The following is a 23,737-nucleotide window of genomic DNA, read 5'->3' as shown; positions in this document are numbered from 1 at the left end:
TGCACATGGGCCTGTGAGGGTGATTTGACTGTCAGCAGCATAAACAGGCTGCAGTAAGGAACCATTTGTCATGTCAGATAAATTATCACACGTCCACGTGTTTATCTTTCAAACCACCACTAAGTGAAGCCTAAGTTTTGCCAGCTTTTCTCTCTTTGTTGCTCCGGATATGGAGATTTTTGCCGCCAGCACCTCACCTGTGCCGGCGTCAGTTCTGAACACCTATTGATCAAATGTCACTCATTAGCAGCCGAGTGTGGGATCGAGGCAGCTCATTTCTGAAATCATTAACTTGTCCGTGTTTCACTTTGGGTCCGGCGTGAGGCTCCATTTCTACGACAGTGTTTTCAAGCTGCGTCAAACTCTTTACAGACAGTTTAAAGGAGCTAGAATGTTTGCATCATACTGTTCTCAACATGCATTCATGTGTAGTTTTATTACATCAACACAGCCTCTACTAGAGTTCCTACATGAAACATACATTACAATTGTTTTCTACAAATTACTGACATTTAAGGAACCTTGTTTAAGGAGGAATGGTCCTGATGCTTTCAGTGGTGCAGGGATTCTTTCTGCCTGTAGATTAGTGGAAGTTTGTCCGGATGGAGGGAACTCATCTCCAGGAGATCAATACTTGAAATAAATTAATGTTTAATGTCAATCAATCAATTGTTTTTCTTAAACACATTAACATCGACATAATAACCACTGAAGTCATCACCTGATGAAGTTCAGATTAACTTCAGAGCAGTTTGACCTCTCACATTCATCAACAGTGCAGTAATAACAATACGGTGCACTTTTTTTCTGAGAACAAAATGCTTCAAATTGGTAAGGTAACAGCAATATTTCCCAAATATTTCATATCAACTTACATTACACAACATCATTCCATTTCTGAGTTTTAAAGCGGTTCACTAAAGAGGCCGTTGCCGTGAATAAAGGATTGTTTTCAAAGCAAGTCAAGGCTGTCATGTTCAGGTCTGTGTTTTTCTCTTTAAATGAGATGATATCTTTTGTGTATTTCTTTCCCTTTTGTTCTGATGACACCGCAATAGCATCAGTTGGAAAACAGATGAAATCATTTGAGAAATTCATTAAACAATGAATTGAACGCTGCAGATGGAGGTGAAGAAAACGGCTCTATCAGACCGAGCTTTATTCACAGACCATGAATAAGTCATGTGATGAGTAACAATGAGGAAGATAGGTAGCAGCAAGTATCATACTGTGTATTCTAACCTCTTTTGATAGTGGAGAACATGACAAGCTGTTCGTCTGTGGCAATAAATTATTTATCCTGCGTCTGTCAAGAACTCTAGTCTTCTAAGTATCAAAACAAATAATCAAAGGGCACCCAGAGTGTTGTCTGTTGTTTCAGGAAGCCCATTACACTGCCACTGGTATTCATTATTGCTCATTAATCCCCCCCTTGTTGGGTTGAATGTGTCTTTTCTAAAAGCTTTCTTCCCTGGAGAAATGCAAAATACAGCGAGCAGAGTTTATTAGAGCACAAAGCATGGACGAAGGAGAAGCATGTCTGACACTTTATTCCAGAGCTTTCAAATCTGTAGCTTTGCCTCCGTTTTGTTCTACAAAAGAAGTCTGACGATGCTCTGAAATAAGTGTCCTGGGGGTCTGAAAGCGAGAATGAAAAGCTGCTCAATCGAACAAAACACCTTGCTTTGCCGGTAAAAAGAGGTAACAAGGTAACTGCAGCACAGTTAGAATGCAGGTGTTGAATTTGGCCACATTCGGTGGATGAGAGAGGAGGTATGTGTGAACGACACCTGCAGCCTCAGTTAGCCTTTTACAGGCATTCAGTTCCAAACAACGCACAAATACTAACTGCAGGTCATTATTATATTGGTGGAAACATCATTGTTATGGCCTTACAAAGGAAAGCTGAACAAAAATTGAGGTTTTTGATGAAGTTCATAGGGTCAGACATAAAAGTAAATAAAATAATCCATGCTGTGTGACATTGTTAATTTTTAAATGGGCAACCACATTGTCAGACAGTCCATCAGTTTCAGCTCCTACAATTGGCCAAGTCTGCAATATGAGCACAAGCACAATCTCAGTGTTAAAAAGCACCTGTTTGTTACCATGAATGTATTGACAGCAGGCATTATAAAGCCCTCATAATGCTCTGTTTATGATTTATGAGTAAACCACACAGGCTGAATCCTAAAGGAAATCTATTCTTTTTAACACCATGCACAACCTTCGTATGGCTTCAGAATATACGCTGAGATAATATACCGTCTGTGTTTCCATGTGTGCTGTGCTTTTCTATGTTGAACCTTCCCGAGTCGGGAGGTGTTTCGCATTGCAGACACCATTCGGGCTTGCCTGTCCAAAGCGAGGTTGCTATGAAACCACTCGCGCTTCAGTCCTGAACTATAGATTAAAGGGATGACAGATAAGATGTATGCAGCTGTATTGGAGTTCACAGTAGCATGTTCACAGGAGATGAAAGGGCCTTTGTATGCATCAAGCTCCTGTAATCCCCATTGGAGTCTGTTTTCAGATATTTACAGCATATGTCCGACACGTGTTGCTTCCACCCTGGCCAGGAAAGCAATGGCTACACGCATACACGTTTAACCTCTGCTTTTAAATGTGTTTTATTACACTGGGGTGCTCTTCCTCTGAATTGCTCACACGAATAGCAACATGTTCTTGAATTGACCGTTTAAATCAAAGTTTTTAAAAGATGTACTTTCCAGATTATCTTATCTTAAACTAAATGTGGAATGTATTCTTTTCTGTGAAAATGCAAACTAGACCACCGTATGCCGTGAATACATTGCTTCATGTAATCATGTTTGCTCCTATTTATTAAATCCAGACCCCAAAAATATGCAGACAAAAGTGGAGCTGCTCACAATTTTTTTTTTTACCCTGAAGGCAAGATTAAAAATAAAAGCATCAACGTCACATTAAATTTGAATGTCAGAAGATGTGCGCTCACTCATTTTTCACTTATAAATACATGGCCGTGGCAATGGACATGTGACAGGATAAAACACGTGGACGAGTGCTGCAGTAGATGTGCAAAGCTTTCATCATTCTTCAGTCCAGCCCGTGCAAACATTTTGATATTGATTAGCCGTAACGGCATTGCACTTTGAACTTTTACAAAGCTTCACTGCATGTTTGGTCTTAAAGTCAATGAGATGTTACATCTATACTCACTAAAAATATAAAGTGCCCAGAACAACCCCGTGTGAGCCAGAGAGCCAATAAACCATTACACCACAATGGCTCATGTACCATGAGATATATATCATTAAATGTTTTATCATAAAGTACATTCATATAATGCCCAAAACAGGAAGGTCTACCTAGCAGCTGCTATTGGCAAAAAGAAAAATCAAGAATATTACAGTACTTGCAAGTAACATGTTAAAGGTTAAGGTTTATTTGAAATAAAAAAAAATTTAAATGCGGTGAAATATATCATTATAGTTAAACACAGTGTTGGACAAGTTACTAAAAATGTGTACTTGAATGGTGTTACTAGTTGTAACTCTGTGAATTTCCTTTATTGGTTACCTATTAAGGATGTCTGAGCAGTGTGTGTTTAGTTGTGTTGCTTTGTGTGTGACCACTCTGTGGTGAGTTGAATCCAGGGGAGGGGCACAGTTCTGCAAGCTGGCATGCAGAATTTTGGCATCACAGCAGCATATGCTGCAAAAAAAAAACAAAAAAAAAAACAGCTGAGATAAACTGCAAACATGCAGCCAGCTCTTATATAGGGATCAAAGGGAGACAGCAGCTTTGCAGCAGTTTTCATGCATAATAAAAGAAATAAGAAACTGCCAGCCTCCTGATTCCCCCCCCCCCCCCCCCATACCATAGTGTATAAGGAAGAAGAAGAAAAATGGCTGTGTTACAACTTCCAATTATCACTATAATCACAGTAATATGTGTTAATGTACCAGGCTGATAATAAATTGGGCGTCGCAAAAGTTTTACTCTGAGGAAGTTTGGTAGAATTTCGCACATTTTCTGAGCAAAATGTGCCCAGAAAAAGTGGAGTATGTGCTCCGCATGGCTATCGACAATTCCTCCTAATCGCATGCATGTATGTGTGCGTGAGTGTTTTGCATCCTTGAAGCAGAAGAATATGGGGAATCATACATATTCATTTCTGCAACCAATCAATGCATGATCTTTCAAAGAAGTGGCCGTGCATACTCTGCCTGTGTTAAGCAGAAACCTGACTCCCCATATATTGAACTCGAAGTGTCTGATAGTGTCGTCACCTCTGGGGGCGAAGATGTATATCTAATTATGTCGCGTTAAAAAGAAATTCGTTTCTTATCTCAATACTTACTTTGTGTGAATGCTGGCAATCAGTCAAATTTGTGAAAAAGTGATCCTCTGATATTTTCATGTTTAACCATAAAAGACTTCAACTGAAGTTTTATGTGCATGTCTAAATGTTTAAAATGAACAGGTTATTATTATTTATTTTTTTAATCAAAACTACAGCATCAGATTCTCTATAAATCTTTTTTCAATGAGGCTGTTAACATCTGAAAACAGGTCATTTTAAAACATGAAATAGCCCCTGATCAATATCCAATGTGCCTCCACCACAAACGTCATAAAGAAACACACACGGGGCACTTGTGAATTCGATTAACCACCATGTTTTTGTACTTCAGGGTCAAAAAACGGCATTAATAACATGTTATAAATACATTTTTCATACCTCCCTGGAGAGAAGGATGTCAGCACCTCGATATTAAATTTGTGCAGTCCTATTTTTTACAGGGAAGGATCTTTAAAAAGAGAGGTAGCCTTGCCTGCAGGACGTCGCATTATCAGATTTATTGCGTGTTATGTTCAGATTGTTGAAGGAAAGCTAAAGAAAATGTGCATAGGCATAGGAGAACATGCAAAAAGACACAAGGATTTCCTGCTTTTCAATACTATGTACATTCATATTGTATGTAATAAATCTGATATGTGCCATTCATACCCCCCAATGAATCCAAGCTGGTGATTTTGTATTCAAGTAGAACCGTTAACAATTGTTTTTAATTTGCACAAATTTAGTTATGAGAATAAAAATGTTAACTTTTGAATGTTGGTCAAAATGGAAAATATTTAAAGCAGTTAATTTTATGAAAAGACAGAATGAAATTACTTTTCAGGACATTTTGTAAACAGTTGACAAAGCATTTTCAGTAAAATAATGATTCTTCGCCTCGTTGGTGGTACAACAGGATGAGTCTATAAATCTGCCAAAAAAAAAAAGAAGAAGAAAAACAAGGGTGACTTGGACTATAAATGTTTGCACAAAATTCAATGCAATAAATTTCTGAAATAATTCAGTCCGCTCCACTTGCGTGCACAGACTCACCAGCAGAATGAGAACAAGACCTCAGCATCACCACAGGAACCGATAAAAATAAATGAAATAATCTCTAAAGATTTATCTCACAAAGCACTTTTGTTAGTTTTCACGGTTTGGTTTTTTTAATTTAATTTTTTTTAACTTTTTAAAAGCGTGCTATCCTTTGATCCAGGTTTGCAGACAGTACAAAGACACATTTGACTGATGAAAGCGCTGCAGGTTGATTCACTTTCTATTAGGCCTTTCACAGGAGGAGCTTAATCCTGGCAGACAGATACATTCTCCTGCCTGCATCATCCTTATTGCTGCTCAGTGTCCCTGCCGTTATATGACAATCACTGCTGTCATTATTAATCTGCTTCTGGTCCCCTGAAATTTGATGTGCCGTGTCGTACCTCGGCTGATGAAAATATATGAGTCCTGTTCTCGTACCTTCATAGTTTTACAGTAATTAAAAAAAAATCTTACTTAGGTATAAGTGTTTATTAGGACAGCCTAATAAACATCAAAGTGAGATGAATTTAATAAAGGCTGATTGGGGCTGTTTTAGAAAAATGAAGGGTTATGTGAAATGACAACCACTGAATCCTGTTTGCCTCAATATAGTACTTCTCCCACATGAAATTATGAGATCACATTTATTCTGAGAGAGAGAGAGAGAGAGAGAGAGAGCGAGAGAGAGAGAGACCATGTAAAGTAACCATGGAACAGATACATGTACAGTATATAGGCTCTGAAAGAGGCTGTAAAGAAGAACAGGAGGCAGAACTCCACCATGTTTCTGTGCTTTCTGGATGCCTCCACAGCATTTGACCCAATCAATCATTATTGATTGATTGATTGGTTGATCATATACTTAAATAATTCAATGTACTGAGCAGAATGACTTAAAAGGCAAATTGGGTTAACAAGGTTAACAAAATTAACCTTGTGCTTGCCTGCTGCATCTCTGAAAATGTGTGCAGATTAATTAACAAGTACTTTGCTTAATCCGGGTCTCTTTGTTTCCGAGGTCTGGACACATTAATGTTCAATTTGAACCATAACAGACTTTTTAAGCACTGCCATATGTTCTATTAGTGATTATGTTATATAGTTTTATATCCAGAAAATATTTTATACATAGTTTGATAATTAAAAAAAACCCAATAAACTTATGTTTACAAAAAAGAATGAATGAGCAATATTAAGTGGTATTGTAGGATTGTAATGTTTCTAACTGGGTGCTCAGCATTGTGTGAGTCAGTCTAATGACTGATTGACACCTCAAATTCAGCTGCAGTTGGTTAAATCTGAGTTTTAGCTCTTCTTTAGAGATTTTTTTTAAAACTAATGACGGTCAGAAAGAGTACAAATCCAAGCTCGATAAACTAGCAGCATGCACACACCAGCAGACAGACCTTACAAAGGTAAGCTGGTGCTTATTTGTGGCTGCTGATGCATGACAGCTACTCTGTGGATACAGCCTGATGTTAATGATCCTCAGAGTGAGTGAGGCACTCAGTTGGCACATGCTTAATGAGGAGCTCCTCCTCCAGCAAACAGGGGTTTAGTGAAATAGTAACAGCTGCTATTTACTGAAGATAACAGCTTCACACAATGTTAATCCCAACCCGGGTCATTAACCAGCACCACTGCACTTCTTCAACAGTTTACATTTCTTATAATCTTATATTTTTAATAATTGTCAAAACGTTCATGTTATTTACAGTAAATGGATCACAACATATATTTTACATAACCAATAACAGTGGTGTGTAATTGAGAATCACACACAGGGGGGGAAAAATCTAACTTAATATGTGATGTTTTATGATTTTTAGTATTGTGAATTTTGGGGAGGAAACCCATCCATGCACAGGGGGAACATGCATACTTACACCATCTGAACTGTGACACACACATACACACACACTGTAGTAATAATAATAATAATAATAATAAAAGAAAAAGAAGAAGATGAAGTAGAAGAATTCTCCTTTTCTCTGCCATCCAACAACAAAAGGATTAAATGAGATTCTTGTGGAAATTCCCCAAAGTGAAGGTAATTCAGGATCTACAGCAACTTGAGTTTACTTGAATTTGGCATTAATGAAAAAGTTGCACTGAGTAAAAAAAAAAAACCACACACACACACACACACACATACACTGACCTGACCTACAGAGGGATCATAGGTAGTGAGAGTTGAACCCTCAGCCGGCTCGGCCTTGGACTTGGCGGGGGCCTCGTCCTGACGCTGGGGGCAGATGGTCTCCTTCTCAGAGTTCAGCCGTCAGCTGTTCACAGCCACAGTTGAGGGACTTAGTGCGTCGATGAGGGCTCACTCGTAGTTCTCACAGGGAAACACACACACACACACACATACATACACTCACACACTCTGAAGCTCCTGACAAAACTCCTGACTCCTCTCTCGCGTCTGGATTCATGGTGATTTAATGATTGAAAACTACCAGTGAGGACATTTCTGTGTCTGTTCTGAGGTTCACCTCCACCGATTGTGAAACTATGCCTCCCTCAAGGTAAGCTTGTAATTACTCCTTTATTTCATATCCTTACTTGGGAGGTTGATTCATTCCTGTAAATTCTCACTGAAATGCACTCTGTTAAAGTCTTTAAAGTTACCGTATATAGATAATCAAACAGAGCCTTTCCAGAATTATCCTTTATTTATGACTGAATTGAACAAAACATTCACAAACTAATATAAAAGGAGTTATTGGCATCACTTGTTCATCTTGCTACAGCTTGTTGGACTATTTTTTTTTTTTTTTTTTTTTTGTAGTATTATCGTTCAGCTGTGGATTTTTTTGTGTTAGAAAGTGTTTTCGTGTTTCACACTCACCTCTATAGGAGGACGTGGGGCCGATAGGAGGATCACTCACCTGCTAAAGCTTCTCTAATTCCATTTGCTGACCGTGAGATCTGCCTGAGCTGCTTACACTGTCTTTACAGTAGTGCAAACTGCAGCCGGGCCGTTTTACTATGAGCCCAGATAAGAGGAGTCTGTAAATATTATAGTTATACTTCGTTATACTTCGGTGCAGTTGGACATTTTGTGTCTGCAGGAGTTGTACTTTTTGGGCAGGTTCATCTGCAGACTTACCTCCATTTCATGGTCCAATAATGAATATATAACTTGGTACAAATACATCAGTAGTTATAATATTATCTCTTCAGAAATCAGACCAAATGAGTGTTTAATGTAGGGATAATAAGGATGTTTCGATGCTAATTTAATCTCGAATAATAGTGCTACTTTTTAGTGTGTTTCATTACTCTGACAGCAGTCTGTTTTTGTTATATTGTCCAGTAAACAGATGTTCAGAACAATACGTCTGAATAACGATGGCACAAAGTCACCAGGTCATTTCCTCATCTGTATCCTGCTCTTGAACAAAACACAGAGTCAGAGGGGATCTCAAGTTTCCTTCTCTTGTTCCTGAGCAGGGAATTACAAGTGGGTTATAAACCACTTCCAGCAATATTTTCTCCGAAACAAGAACTAATGGGTCTTTTGAAAGTGTCACATGTTCTATTGAATGACGGTCGTAGTTCTGCAGGAATGTTTTCCCAGGATGGTTTTAGACTGACAGGAAACCAGAGCTGTGTGTTTCATGCTGTGAGGGTTTTATTAAACAGTGTTGTCTTTTCTTTTTTTTTTTTTTGCAGGTGCACAACAGGAAGCTGTTTAGCTCACGTTCCTGGTTCAGGAGTTTCCCCTTTGCCTGGACGCCGCACACAGGATGTCCCAGTTCCATCCCTTTAGTGGACGAAGCAGTTTCACGTCCGAAGCAGCTGCACGGCAAAAAGAAGTTCTAATCCCCCAAGATGGCAGCCCCCCCTCTCTATGTTACCGAGGAGCCCGGTGTTGGCTTAACCGAAGTGGACATATGTACATTCGAGATTAATATGAAGTATGAAGTCATCCAAACTATTGTCTGCTCCGTTTGCCTCTCGTTCGGCCTCATCTACTGCTTCTTCGGTACGTATCATGATGGGATTGATTGTGACTAATGATGACTAATGATCAGGCATTTCAATATCCTATATTCGGATATTTGTATTTGCACACACACACACACATAATATTAAGTGACTCATTCGCAGACTTTCTGCTGACACATTCGGCACGTGAAGGCCTGCAGATTAGTGACCTTCCAGGACCAGAATCGGGCACCACTGCCTTAAACCGTGGCAGGTGGCTGCAGGCTGCCAGGGGTTTAGTGTGGATCAGCCACTCAGAGCTGGAGGGGGGGCAGATGGGTGGTGCCGTGTCAGAATCTCACAGAGGCTGCACATTTGAAGTGCCACCTGTTGGATTGACATCTGTGACGCCCTCACTGATGTCAGCGTGTTAAAGCAGAGGATAGACAGTTCGTCAGAGCTCCAACAGTGAGCTCCTGTTTCTCTGTGTTGGTAAAATTTTATATATATGATACTAAAAAGGTTTTAATTTAACACAAATGTTGATGTTCAGAGGGTAAAAAGTCGTTGCAATATTTTCTCGCTGCATTTGAGAATAAATGCAAACTGAATCTCACAACTAGTTTCTGTATGAATAGACATGGACATCACAAGTTACTGACATTTGTAAAATGATTAGCTGTTTTAGAATTTATTTAAATTTTTTTAATTATTACAACAAAAAAAGAAACTTGGAACTTGTTACTTTGGAAAGCACCTGTTGTGTAAACGTGTCCCTCAGTTAGACCCGGATCAGTTTCGTGCACATTGTTGTATTACTGTGTTGTTGCTGTGTTAGCTGAGGGCGTTATTAATTAGTGAAAGCAAGATGCTCTATAATCTGGATGTTTTCACGTACTGGAAGAAGCAGATTACGCACCAACGTGCACACAGCGGCAGACGGGTCTTATGAAGTTCAGCTGGAGTGATGCTAATGAGTCTCGATGGACGCAGGATAATGTTAATGTTACTTACAGCTGGCATTTCCCATGTTGATGTCAGAAGGCTTAAAGTGATGCTCGTCCTGAACTGGACTTTGATGGAATACTAACAGCTTGTGATCGTGCTGGAAAGTTGATTCGGACTCAGCAACAAGCTCATAGAAACTTCAGGGTTTCTGATTTAATCATTTCATAGCAATAATCAGTTACTTACTTGTGGCTGTGAAAAGTATCTGTGGGACAGTAAGTATTTTGTAATGTGTCAAAGTGTTTGATACAATAAAGAATAAGAAAATAACCTAAATGACATCGGGGCCGAGTGTGAGGTTTGGCCGGAGAAAAAGGCTCATCTTGAACATGAGAGCCAGAGATATAATCACTCGATAATGAAATCAGTGAGAAATCAACCAGATGAGTCTATACATTTACAGTCCATGACCGTATTTAGGAGGAATATCAAATTTAAAGCACAGACCAGTTACTTTAAATTGTTTACTTTTGGCTATTTCCGAACTTCGATATACTGAAAGTATTGGAGGTTGCATGCTCTCCCTGTGCACACACGCTTCCTCCGAAAAATTTATAAAACTGCAAATCATAAAACATCACATTTTAACTTAGATTCCCCCCCCCCCCCCCCCCCCCCCCCCCCCCCCCAATTAAATTATGACACGTATCTTCCAACTCTTCCAGGATACCGCTGCTTCCGGATGGTCATGTTCTTCTCGGGGTTCCTGTTTGCGTCGGGCGCCGTGCTCCTCTTGTACTACAAGGAGCCTTCGCTGAACACACATTTTGGGATGGAGACGAAGGCGGGCATCGGCCTGGGCGTGGGCGTGCTGTGCGGGCTGATGACCATGCTGGTGTCCACCATTGGACTCGTCCTCAGCGGCCTCCAGCTGGGCAGCCTGCTCTCCCTGTCTGTCCTGGTGGTCGTGGCTCAGTTTCACAGCCTCGCCCCAGCCTGGGTGCCTCTCAGCGTCGTCCTGGCCGTCAGCATCGTCGCAGCTGTCGTCATGCTTCAGTGGCAGAAGCTGTTCAGCGTCGTCTACATGTCCGTGTTCGGAGCCGCCATGGTGACGCTGTGCGTGGACTACCTGGTGGGGGCGTTCATGCTGCCAGATCAGGTGTACGACCTGTTCTGTGGAGTTGAGCCTCGACCTCTCTGCTGGTACAACTGGGCGATTGGCGGGATCTGTCCTGTTTTGAGCCTCATCAGCGTGCCGGTGCAGTGGTGGTTCACGGCCAAAGGGGTGTCACACAGAGAAGGTCAGTTTCATTCAATCTGCAACTTCTGATACTTTCTCTCTTATTTATTTATTTATTTTTGGTCTGTTGTTATCTGCTGACGTTTCACAGCCTTGTTTTTTCCTTTTTATGACTTTATGTTCTTTATTTCATGGATCTTTGACTTAAATAAATGTGTTCTATGGTGATTCAAGTTCAGGCAATAACTGCTTGAGATAGTACTAAGATCTGAGTTTCTTTTCATTAAGTCTATGAGATTTTCTGAGAAAGTCTTCACATATCAATGAGTCTCCCCACATTTTTGAGAAAACACTCTTTCTCCGCACGTCAGCAATGTTTTCAAAGCAACACTTCCGGCATGCATAACAGTCTCCCTGAGCCCGTCTGGCTCTAAGGTGTCTAGTTTAGAGATTTTTTTCTTAGCCTGCGGCAGCCTGTTCCTGTGCACATCTTCAGAGATTGTCCTCCTTGAAAGTCTCTCTTTATTTATCTAGAGTCTCGGAAACTTTGGGCTCCATACCTCTGCCAGGTCTTTGCTGTACTATTTGGCTCTCTTTCACCTTCCTGCTCAGCTTGTTCAGGGGAGAAACTCAGGAGTCACTATTTGCCATGAAAAAACTTCAGTCAACCTCATTTACCATCTCCACCATCCCCAGCTGAGGAGCGCAATATTCTGTTTTATATCAAATGCAATAGTTATCTTCCTCAGAAATGTATATAAGATCAGTTTATCATTAAAATACAATAAACTGTATAAAGGAAATGAACATTGATAGGTCTAAAAATGTCACATGATGTTTATAAAAGTTATATTTTTGTACCAGTGTTTTGCATCATGTGAAAAAAGGAAAAATGTAAAGAAATCAGATTTATTTTTGTTTGTTTTAATTCTCCTACAGTAGCTGTTTAATAACTCAGTTATACCCTTTCATTGGTTTGCGAGAAACGGCTCTTTCTCAAGTAAATTCTTTTAACACTTTCTCTGGTGTTAACTCAAACCCTTTGCAAACTCTCTGTTCGGACTGTAAATTGTTAGATAACTTTCTATATTAACAAGTTTTACAGCATTGCACAATAGTGCAATTTTTATCTTTCATATAGGAAGAAGAAAAATGCTGTGCTTGAAAACTTCTTGCTCTATTGTAACATGACTGCAAAACAAAATTAGAGTTTCACAGTGGACCTGAGATTTTTTTTATCCTTTAATCGTGAGAACAGAACCGGTCTGTGATGCTCATTGTGAATTATCTCTCTTTCTCTTTGAATGTGGTCAGCTGATTTTACGAAGCAGAGAAGAAATACCAAGAAGTGCAGGTATAAAGAGACGCGCAGAAGACATCCACCACACCGTCGACGCAGGCCTCCTCCCCTGAAGCGCTATGCAGGGGACGTCCTGGCACCGGTCAGTGTCTGACATTGAAATGTGTCACCCAGCGTCAGCTTTTATTTCTCCAGAGACAGACTCTATATTTTCATCTTCAAAATGCCGCGTATGGAGTTTGTCCTGTGAAATAACAGCGTGCCTTCCTCCTGTTCTTGTTCCAGAGTTACCTGCAGAGCCTTCAGGAGCGTCAGATGGGGACGGGCTCCTCCACCAGCAGCGTCAGCACCATCACACACACTCTGATCGACTTTGACTTTGAGACGGGCTCCATGGTGCCTCTGACCGCCGCCTCTCCGGTCTACACTGTGTGATCCAACGCAGCATTGAGTGACTGCACACTGAACCTACCTTGAGGTGTCTATTGCACCAAAATGTCTTGTTTTTTTTTTCTATTTTCCCCCTCCTCCAGTTCTCATCCTCTTCTGGTTCGAATCTTCTTTGTCGGATAATTATCTCAGATGCTCTGAGATGATCTTTTCAGTGACGACCAGAATTTTTGATGCACCTGCTGGATCATTATCACTACACAAACAGCAAATCAACATTCCAGTCTGCAGATATTCCTTCCATGTCTTTGGGTTTGTAGATTTCAGATGCATTTAGATTTGCTTGCAGTTTTACTTACAAGGCAAATGCTGATGGATTCATATCAGCATTTGTAATGAAATCGAGAATTTGCATATAAAGGTGGTATTCTGGACAATTAACCAATAAAACATTGACTTCACATCACAGTCTGGTATTATGAGGTTTGTTAATTATTGCTCTATTTGAATGTTATTTAAAACTTGACTAAGTATAAAAGAGAAAACTTGAAAATATCTGCTTCTCTTATAATAGAAGAGAGACATCAGAGATTCAAAAGTGATACAAAAACTGCACCAGATTTATACAGGTTATCTTCTTATTGCACCAAACTGCAGCTGAAAAAGCAGCAATTGTGCTGAAAGTGTGGGGAGTGGTTGGTTGTTATAAAAGAAGATGGGGTATTTCAACTTTGAACGGTTGGTGCATCACCTTTGAGGCTGATCGTGTGGTTATTATGGCTCATCTCATCTCAAATCTTTATTTCAAGATTTGCTATCCCTGTAAGGAGTTTGGATCCACCCCCCTGAAACACCCTGCATGCATAATTACAAAAAAAATAGTTTTGCCTGAAAACCAGTCAGTTACAGATTCAAAATACACAAATTGACAGTTTCCAAAAATATATACTGAGTTGTGTTATTGTGCATGGCAGATGTTTTTAGACTGTATATAATAAATATTCATACAATAATACAGAACACATCCACAAGTCGCAATTGCCACAATCAAGTTTAAGTTGTGTCAATATTATTGTAAAGCATGACAAACCATAATGGGTATAATTCTTTCAAAAATGGCAACTGAAATATCCATTCAAGTTTTCCCTGCTTGACAGTTTGTTTTTAATCAATATTTGGTAAAGGAAAGGTTCAGCAAATATATTATAATATGACCAGGATATGAGCGATCAGCAGACAACCGAGCTCAGTCAAATCCACCGATACAGATCAGACAGTTTATGTGACAAATACAAACGATGTATTCTTGTCTCCCTGTTCTTCGCCGAGCAGAAGAGGTCAGTGTTGAATTCCTGGCGGCCTCTAGTGGCTCAGTCGTCACACTGCATCCAGCGTGAGGGGACACTGAGGGGATAGCCCCTCTCCACAGCCTCTTGTTGCTGGTTTACACGCCAGTACTGAGCACCTTTGAACAGGTAAATATGTCCGTTTGTCCAACTGAGCGCCGCATCGGGGTTGCTTGGTGCTCCACGAAAAAGCTCCCCGATGGGTTTGGGATACGAGCTGAAGTCCGTTGGACCGACTTCATCCCACTGCCAATATCCAGAGCCCTATGATAAAGAGGAGATCGTCAACTGGAACCTTTTCTGTGTGGTTGACATGTTTTAGAATCAAGAACATTTGAGTTTCATACCTTGAAGAATACAATTTTTTCGTTCTTGCTGTGATAAAAAGCTGAATTGACGTTTGGAGGGATGTTGAGCAAACGCTTGGGGAAACCACGGTCAAGTTTGAAGCCTGTGTACCGCCACACTTTGTCTTCTGAAAGCACATGAACACAAAGGGAGCATTCTCCAAACACATTCATGTTAAACCCAGAAACTAAACAAAAAGCATGTGTTGGTGTGTTGTTGTTCTTTTGTTTGTTTTGGGTTTTTTTGGGGGGGGTTTTTGTATTTCTGTAAAACATGTAAAGAAAATCCACCTTTCAGAAAGTATGTTTTCCCTGTGCGCTGAGAGTGAGCAGCCGCATCGAGGCCCGCTGGGACCTCCCTCCACAGCACAGAGGTCAGGACGGGAGTGTTGAAGCCCCAACTGGACAATGTCCACACGTACTGACCACTGAAAAAGAACGTCTTACTCAAAGGCCCTGCAGGGACAAAATGCCAGAGATAAAAAATGTTATCTGCTTGATGTTTTGTGCCATTTCACATACAGTATATTTCATTGAACAGTAAAACATTTTTCCAGCACGTTATTGTGCTGATGCAAAACCATAATAAGAAACATGTACACAGCAATGAATAACAATCCACTCAGCAGTGGAGTTTGCACATTCTCCTTTTGCATAAACATTTTTCTTTTTTCTTTTTCACATACTCTTATTTCACTCTCATGGTTCAAAAATAAGTATTTGAATCACACACATCTTGTCGTAACCATGACGAACAATAGCTGAAGTGGTATCGGACATAAAGATACTGTATATAGTAAGAATTGTCCAAGATTTCCAGAACAGGAACACAATTATAATGGACACTTCAGTTCACACTTCCCATAATAACAGGAACAATGTGTGATTTTGCATCTTTCATGTCATGATTGTCAAAAAACACAAACAACGTATCCCAAAAGTCATATTTCGGCTACTGTTCTGCTTTGCAAATGGTGCATTATTTTGTTGGACACCAATAAAGTTGTATTTAATGTATGTAAAATACTACTTTATAAACGTGTGTAAGTTATGCAGGAGACCCGTTACATCGTCACAGAGTTGGTGTGAAAAAAACGATGAAGCGATGCAATTTTAATTTGAAGTTTGACTGCATTTGAGTCGTCATACCCGACATGACTGCGTCCGGAGTGGCTCTGCAAGGATCTGGAACAGCTGCTTCTGGTTTACCTGAGAAGAAGAGGGGAGAGCTTGTGCACGTTTGTTCTGTCCTGCATTTTGATCACAGTGTGACGATACTCTCAGCCTACCGTACAAAGCCTGGATCCCGTCTACGTCATCTGGGTGTAGCTTGATGTCGGCGCTGTACCCGTTGTATATGGGTCCCATCAGGGCATCGTAGAACTGAGAGTGACCCAGGCCAAGAGCGTGGCCGATCTCATGGGCCGCCACGATCCTCAGATTGGAGCCGGCCGCCTCCCCCTCGGTCCACCGTTCATCCGCGTCAAAGTGCACAATGCCGGACTCGGGGGCCTCAGCGTGGGCCAAAACGTGACCTGGAGGTTGACAAAATGTCAGTCACGGTTTTTGGATGCAGACTATTCTGATTTTAAATATCAAATTAAAAACAAATCACTGAAGTTGGAGAGTTTGAGACCCCTGCTTGAGGTCATAATGGACTATCAAGTCTTCGCTCCTACCTCGGCCATCGAACGGCACCGGACACGTCTTGTCATTTCTGTGAAAGGAGAGTTTGATGTCTGCTCTCCCTCGTTGCAGCTCCCTGAACCTTAGAGGCGAAACATTGCTCCAATACTCGAAAGCTCTCTGGATCGCCAGGCGGGTTTGTAACCGACCCAGGTCAGGGGTGAAGTTGTAAATGCGGTAGGTCAGCATCTTCTTGTGCCAGTAGCCTGTTCGCATAGAGTCTCAGTTATTTTTCACTCTTTTCAGCGGTCAAAGGGTTAAAAGTGAAACCATGTCCAACGTCATAGCAACACCTCACTCTTTGTGTTAAGAGTCGTGATTGTTTGGACATGTTTGTAAGAGATAATGAGAGAAGAGGGTGTATGCAGGAGACAGAGGGTTTTAGAAAAAGATGCTCTACTGTGACAAAAGGAAAATACAGGAAGAAGAAGTTGAAGTGATAACATCTCTACCCTTCAATAGTAGAGAAATGTGATCGGAGTCTCCATGACTTTGTAAAGGTATGATCTAAAAATGTATGAAAATGCATTGAGAAAAATATTTTCTTCTATATATACAGTACATGCACCAAAACACATAATTGAATCTAACAAGCTAAATATTTGTATTTGTTTATTTATTCAGTAAAATCAGTTTACAGATTAAATTAAAGTTTGTTGTGGCAAAACAGATTTTATTACATGTTTTATAAATATACATAAACTGACTACAAAGGAGGAAAGCTCATCCTCAATTGAACCAATATATCACAGATCTGGAAATGTATATCGACACTAAAACTGTCTGCAAGTGGCAAGAATGAGATGCAACGATAGACATCAGGAACAGGAGTAAAAAGGGATTAAGGGATCTTTATCCTTCCCAGAGGGATTTAATACTGGTGGCCTCAGGAAAAATGAAACAAAGGATGGTCCAGATGCGGAAAAAGATAGAAGAGCAACCTGCCCCGTCAGATGTACAGATCCATAAGTAGGACAGGTTCACAGCCTGTCTGCTATTACTCACCCAGGACTCGATAATTCAGAGACCTGCTGTCGAAAGACTCTTCCAGGCCACATCGCGGTTTCTTCATCATCTCCAGAGTGGCTGAGTCCAGCTTTCCTGTCACCTGCAAGTTTGTCGCTTTCTGAAAAAGACTAACATCAACAGGAAAGTTTGGGACGTTTGATGAAGGAGAGTCTGAGGAATAAGGTTAAGATGTTCAAACTGGGTGAGGAAATATTGACCTCAGCGCTGCCTGGATGTGCTCTGCTCGCTCGTTTGTCTCTTCACTGTTGAGCGGAACATGCAGATAACCGTACTTCTTTAAATAGACCTGGAGAAAAGAGGTCATGAGGGGATGGATTTATTGAATTCACATCCGTATTTGTTTTTGGTGACCTCAATCAGACTTCTATTTCAGTCTTCAGGTTCCCTTTGACCCAAACCTGTTTAAGTAAGAGCCACATTTCATCATGTGACAAAGTCTGAGGCCCAACAGCTTCTTTTTTTTTTTTAATGTCTCTTATATTATTATTATATTAAGACTTTGGATATGTCATTCAGGTCTTTCATGTATACACATGAATAAAACAAAACCACTATTAATGAACATATTTCTATTGATGTGTATTAACACACTCTAGACAGAAGGATTATCAAAACAAAATACTTGACGAAAGGATTTGAAGCTTCGTGCAAAACCACTGAATAGAAGGCTGTGGATCTTCTGTCCATCTATTCATACACTTCATCACACTGAGCATCACAGAAAGCCACAGTCACACACAAACACACACACACACTAACATTCAGACCTGCAGTAAATTTCCTGACACACATATTAACCTCACTTTGCGTGTTGTTGTGGGGGTTATCTAGAGCACCTAGTTGAAATACGAAATGACTGCACACGCGTGAAAAACATGCGACACTTGTTCTTCCCCGCATGAATATTTAAAACGGAGCCTCAGCGGCTCCGCCTTGTGCATTTTCTTACCGCCGCCTCTGTGAGGTGGTTCCCATTCAGGACCACAGAAGAAGCTGCTGTCATCAGAATTAGAAATGCCATCACCTCCAGCCTGCTCCCCATTATAAAACAGTAAAAAGTTACAATTAAATTAATAAAAACAACAACAACAAAAACGCTCTGGATTGAGTCAGGTTGCTTTCAGGTTTTGTTTCTCCCTCTGTGCAGCCGCATCCCTCCTCTGTGACCTGAAGCCGACGCTTCAATCGTCCAGCTTTTTATAACCACTGAACGCTGCTCCAGGCCCTGCCTCAAAACCTCGCCATGAGTTAACTCCAAAAAAAACCAGCACTTATTTCAGACGATAACGCCTCCGTCCACCGTCATCTGAAGCCATTTGTCTGGAACAGTGTAAGAATAACTTGAGGGTGATGTTGTTTACGTCAAAGGAAGCCAATAAATTAAGAGTTAACTCGGTTGAAAGGGAGATCATCTGCCCACCAGCCAGTAAAAGGGGGTGGCTTATATCCAGATGGGAGTAAAATAAAACACTTTGGTTTGTAACTTAATGGTTTTTCAATGTGTGTGACAAATGCACAAGAAAAGCTGCTGCTCGCATCTTAGACTGTGAATTTTAGACAAAATGTGACTCTTTTCTTTTATGGTCAATAAGGAAAACAAGTCGGCCACACTCTGCTCATAAGACGACAGCAAATTGCTCCGAATGTAGGAGCTCATTGGAGAGAAAACAATGGCAACCTTGAGTAACCATCAATACAACCTGTCTGAGAGGAAACGGGAGACGCCTCCTTCCTCTGCTGCGACCGAGTGGAAATCAACGTCATTTAAAGAAAAAAACAAAAACTGAGGAGACGCACAAATTCCCATTTTGATGATGAAACACTCAATAATCACAGATTGCATCTCGGCTGAGGGACAATTTCTGTCTTTCAAGTTGTTTTCAAGCAAAAACGGATCATGATATGATGCCGTTTTGAAATGTTAAGTGAGATGTACTCAATTGTTTGATTACATTTTAAGAAAGTGGCTTTTGCTTATTGTTTCCCTCTTTGCTGTGTAAAAGTATATTTTCCTTCCAGTCAGATCATCTGGTTGAAACACTTTGAAAGTATTGAAAGTATCAGAAACGCTGAAAACCGAGCCAAATATGACTTTTGGACTTTTTTTGTTTTCCAGCCGCTCCAGGTCGTCGTGCAGGTCGCAGGTCTGATGGCAGTAATGGAGCACGTCCACAATGTGGCTCATATCTGTGTTTTTAATAGTTTTTCCAACACAAACTGAGCTCCATTGGCACAGAAGAGGAAACTCTAAACGGGCTTCATCTACACAGATAATACTTGTTTACATGAGCTTTGTTCACAAAAACTAATGTACAGATCATTTACCTGCCTCATCTTCTAATCAGCATCTTATAAACAGTTAGCAAAATATGTTTTTCTTTTTTACGTAATTAGAAAAAAAAAAAAAAAATCCCACTGTCCAACCCCTCCACTGTGAGAAAGTTCAACTGAGAAGCAACACAGAGAGGTGAGTGTATTTTAATAAAAGTCTAAACTCAACAGTAGTGTGACTACAGGCGCTCCCGCGCTCATTCATAAAAACCATATTTTTCTCAGACAGACGACCCAACAGACTCTTCAGCACAAGAGTCCTCATGATACAAAATGGGGGGGGAAAAAAGAAACGAAACATGCACAAAACGAGCCACAACGATGGGAGTTAAAAGTTATTTATAAATGGCTGGCTGACTGAGTCACGTGAATCTAAAAACAGAAGCTGTGGTTCCTGTCGAGTCCGACTGATGAATGAGCAGGACATGTTTGATGGAAGCTACGATCACAAAGCTGCAAACGTCCACTGGTGTGTGCGTGTGTGTGTGTGTGTGTGTGTGTGTGTGTGTGTCTTTTATTGCTTCATGACTCCATCTCAAGCTGCTGCAGCTCCTCCTGCAGGGCCTTGGCCCGGCCCAGCTTCTCCTGCTGATCCTTCGTCAGCTGCTTTATTTCCCCAGAGTCCACTTTCTGCTTCAAATCCTCCACTTGTCGCAGCTTCTTTTTGAGGTTTTTAATCTTCTTGGCCTTCTCCGCCGCGGCTGCCGAGGGGTCGTCGGGACAAGGCGGGACAGAACACTCCGTCTTGTTCGCGGACTCGGAAAGGGAGACGTTCTCCACGGCGTCGCTCACAGACTCCACATCCGCGTCTCCGTCGACGTCGCCGTCCTGGCCCGGACCCTGCTGCTGTTTCCGTTTCTCTTTGCGTTTCATGTTGCGCTTGGCGGATTTGGAGAGGCCGGCGGTGTCGCTCTCGCCACCGCAGCCGGGGATCTTTTGCTGCTGATTCGGCGGCGCCGCCTCGGACTGGCTGAGTCCAGGAGGAAGATCTGGCTTGCTCTTGAAAAACTTGACATACTTATTCTCGTACCTGAAAGAAGAAAAACGACACTTCAATGAGATATTCCTGTTTATATTGGTTGTACACCTACACACACACAGTTTCAAACTGCATGTTCCGACAGCAAATCTTTGTCAGTGTGTTTCGTCTTTGATCCGCTACATAATCCATAAACCACACTAATCCCATGACTGCATTTGGCGTCGTTCACAAGATTGTTGTGTTTGTTAGAAAAGTTCTGCCGCATGTTGTACGTCACACAGTGACAAATGTGAAAGTTTTCTTATTTCTCTTCTTCTTTGAGGCCCTGGAAGGAAATGACCATATAAGGAAATCTGTTAAAAACAGGTCCAATCCCCAGATGCACACATGCTTTCATTTATTGTGGCGATCAAATAATGCAGCCCTGAATACTATAAACATTGAGTGATTATGGAAGTAATTTATGTATTTATAAAGTTCTATTAATTCTTAGTCATCGCAGGAAGGGAGGAAAGACAGAATGGAATGGACATGGAATGGGATCCATCCATAAATGGATGGATGGATGGATGGACAGATGGATGGATGGAGTGTCCAGCAGTGGTTGAGGTAGACGTGTCCTTACACTGGGACTTCTTCCTGAGGAACGTAGCCATCCTTCACCTTCCTGGGCTTCCTCCAGGTCCCGTCTGGTCTCTGAGTGGCAGCGATGTATTTCCCTGTAGAGCAAAAAAACCCAGAATGAGTCCAAGAGTTTCAGACCCCAGGCAGCGGACCCCTCTGCAGGTAGAACACACTGATGTAGTCACATGAACCTGGACCTGCGCACTGATCATTTCATTACAACTAAGAGCGAGTCCCAAGAGCAGTACAAAAGAATTTAACACGACTATATAGCGGAACATCACAAGGATGAAGATTGGTGTCCAGTAGATGGCAATGAGGACCAGATTACTTTTGAGTTTTTAAGCTGTGTGGCGAGCACAAGAAATAAATAACAGGAAAATATCTGAGAAGTGACATCACGCAAAACAATGATACAGTGTGTACATTAGCAAAGAAAGGCAAAACAAATCCATTGGCATCCATTATTCTGCGTGAGAAATATCACTATTGCATATCACTCAATATTAGAGATTTAGGATTTGATCCATTTATTGCTTCAGATTAATAGCCCCCAATCTGAGGGGCGATCGGCTCCGGACCTCTACAGAGGGGCAGGAATTAAGTAATTTACAATGGCATAAACAGTGTGGAGAAAGTGAACTTTTGAAGTTTACTTTAGTGGCATACAAAGTTTGTTAAACTGTGTGTGTGTGTGTGTGTGTGTGTGTGTGTGTGTGTGGGGGGGGGGGGGGGGGGGGGGGGGGGGGGTATTTACATGTTTGGTGAATGAAGTTGTGGATTAATGTAAGATTGCTTTTTATTTCGTTAGCACTGACTCATCTAACTAAATTAAGCATTAAGCAGGTATAGAAGTAATTCTAAAGTCTGCATCTCCCTCCATAACAACACCAGCATGTAGGCTAGGCTAAGTAGCATTAGCCAGTGAGGACTGAGCTCCATTATAGACGTATAATGGTGCGCTTGGACTCTTAATCAAAGTGAAGTTATCGGATTAATGCTTTGGATCGATTTAAGATAGAAACTGACTAAAAACAAACAATCTTTTATAAATCGGTGGCAGTAGTAAAGTGAGCTACTCGCCGCTAGGTAGCTAGCAGGTAGTTAGCCGTTCGAGGAAACTGCTTATAAAACAGGAATACAACTGAAGTGGGTGAATCGGGGGCGAAATGTGTTACACGTGGGAAAAGTCTGGACTTGTATCTGTTTAAGAAGCAGATTTCGGCTTCAGGGGCGCAAGGGTCTGCAGGTCTTACCAGACTCATCTGTCACATAGGGGGTTGCCATTTTGGTGCGCCTCTCGGCTCCCCTCTCCTCTCTGTGCTCTCACTCTGTAACGGAGCCCCTCGCTGTTTGTCTCTGGTTCGATCCCGCTGAGAAGCCCAGCTACGGATTCGCCGAAAGTTGTTAGAGAGTTACTGTTTCGCCTGAGGCCACCGCAGCTGTCATGGCAGCGCCTGCTCGCTGAGGGCGGGAGGTAAGAAGTGGCATATCGAGCGCACCCTCGTCCACCGTCCACGGATGTGACGACGTGGATTGCGGGTTGCCATGTTTGGGTGGTCAGTCGCATTACGACGGATATTTCAGCAGATTTACGTGAAAGTAACGATCATTAAAAATAAGACATGCAGGCAGGGCCGTAGCCAGGGTTTCGGAAATACTGAGGTCCACCATTCATTATCCCAAGTAGTTGACCGAAATGAATACCAATATTAAATATAAAATTTCAATCAAGTAATTTCAATATATGTTGTGAATATGTGTGTCATAACATCGGTCTGGACGTGTCCTGAATGGTAGCGGCAGCTCTCCTTGGAGGTATAGGTTTTGTTGGGTTTTCCTCTTTTCTCTGTTAAAAGCACCAAGGAATGAGTGTGCTGTATTTGATGCTATATAAATAAAATAAACTTGAATTGAATTGAATTGAATTGAATTGAATTTAATTGAATTGAATTGTTCTATAAATATGCTTGCCTTGCCTTGCCTTGCTTTATGCAAAAGAGAACATGCGATCTCCACACAGATAGACCATCCGAATTCATACCCATAGCCGTTTTACCATCTGGACAGAGGGCTGGCCACTGCACTATGATCTGGGTGGACATAGTAAAGTATATACATTAAAAGTATTTTTAAACAATAAAGAAGATATAGATTTATTTATACTTAATGTTTTTTCTATTATTATCATGCTTGACAATGCTGTCATA

The 23,737-nt window shown here is 41.2% G+C and overlaps 3 protein-coding genes across 5 annotated transcripts; 1 reads left to right on the top strand and 2 right to left on the bottom strand.

The window, feature by feature from the left end:
- Positions 1-7,767: 7,767 nt before the first annotated feature.
- Positions 7,768-13,590, top strand: LOC308130036 (transmembrane protein 198-like). The gene is made up of 5 exons (XM_080496214.1): positions 7,768-7,899; positions 9,050-9,362; positions 10,978-11,553; positions 12,807-12,934; positions 13,078-13,590. The coding sequence occupies exons 2-5, from the start codon at positions 9,209-9,211 to the stop codon at positions 13,225-13,227; spliced, it is 1,008 nt and encodes a 335-aa protein (XP_080352340.1). The 5' UTR covers positions 7,768-7,899; positions 9,050-9,208; the 3' UTR covers positions 13,228-13,590.
- Positions 13,591-14,075: 485 nt separating this feature from the next.
- LOC308130083 (matrix metalloproteinase-19-like) lies at positions 14,076-18,712 on the bottom strand. Of its 3 annotated transcripts, XM_080496271.1 has the most exons (9): positions 18,540-18,712; positions 17,788-17,876; positions 17,567-17,697; positions 16,555-16,767; positions 16,165-16,410; positions 16,025-16,084; positions 15,167-15,331; positions 14,876-15,003; positions 14,076-14,792 (listed from the first exon to the last, which is right to left on the bottom strand). In XM_080496271.1, the coding sequence occupies exons 1-9, from the start codon at positions 18,630-18,632 to the stop codon at positions 14,553-14,555; spliced, it is 1,365 nt and encodes a 454-aa protein (XP_080352397.1). In that variant the 5' UTR covers positions 18,633-18,712; the 3' UTR covers positions 14,076-14,552. The 3 variants fall into 3 exon arrangements, with proteins under 3 accessions (XP_080352397.1, XP_080352399.1, XP_080352398.1); XM_080496273.1 differs by lacking the exon at positions 17,788-17,876; XM_080496272.1 differs by lacking the exon at positions 17,788-17,876 and having other exon boundaries at positions 17,567-17,687.
- A 1,211-nt stretch (positions 18,713-19,923) lies between these two features.
- Positions 19,924-23,108, bottom strand: pym1 (PYM homolog 1, exon junction complex associated factor). The gene is made up of 3 exons (XM_080496754.1): positions 22,784-23,108; positions 21,529-21,622; positions 19,924-20,951 (listed from the first exon to the last, which is right to left on the bottom strand). Exons 1-3 carry the CDS (start codon positions 22,812-22,814, stop codon positions 20,444-20,446), a joined length of 633 nt encoding a protein of 210 aa, XP_080352880.1. The 5' UTR covers positions 22,815-23,108; the 3' UTR covers positions 19,924-20,443.
- Between the last annotated feature and the right edge of the window lie 629 nt (positions 23,109-23,737).

The sequence above is a fragment of the Blennius ocellaris genome (assembly GCF_963422515.1).
Source record: "Blennius ocellaris genome assembly, chromosome: 5".
Lineage (NCBI taxonomy): Eukaryota > Metazoa > Chordata > Actinopteri > Blenniiformes > Blenniidae > Blennius > Blennius ocellaris.
Note: the sequence above shows the minus strand (reverse complement) of the source record. Positions and strands in the feature narration are given on the sequence as shown.

Coding starts and splice junctions, on each gene's coding strand:
- LOC308130083 (XM_080496271.1), bottom strand. CDS start 18,632: ATGGGGAGCAGGCTGGAGGTGATGGCATTTCTAATTCTGATGACAGCA. Junction 17,877..18,539: donor ACCACCTCACAGAGGCGGCG/GTAAGAAAATGC, acceptor TCTTTTCTCCAG/GTCTATTTAAAGAAGTACGG. Junction 16,411..16,554: donor GGTGCCGTTCGATGGCCGAG/GTAGGAGCGAAG, acceptor GTCAACCTCCAG/GTCACGTTTTGGCCCACGCT.
- pym1 (XM_080496754.1), bottom strand. CDS start 22,814: ATGGCAACCCCCTATGTGACAGATGAGTCTG. Junction 21,623..22,783: donor CTATGTGACAGATGAGTCTG/GTAAGACCTGCA, acceptor TTTGCTCTACAG/GGAAATACATCGCTGCCACT. Junction 20,952..21,528: donor CCTCAGGAAGAAGTCCCAGT/GTAAGGACACGT, acceptor TTCTTCTTTCAG/GTACGAGAATAAGTATGTCA.
- LOC308130036 (XM_080496214.1), top strand. CDS start 9,209: ATGGCAGCCCCCCCTCTCTATGTTACCGAGGAGCCCGGTGTTGGCTTA. Junction 11,554..12,806: donor AGGGGTGTCACACAGAGAAG/GTCAGTTTCATT, acceptor GAATGTGGTCAG/CTGATTTTACGAAGCAGAGA. Junction 12,935..13,077: donor CAGGGGACGTCCTGGCACCG/GTCAGTGTCTGA, acceptor TTCTTGTTCCAG/AGTTACCTGCAGAGCCTTCA.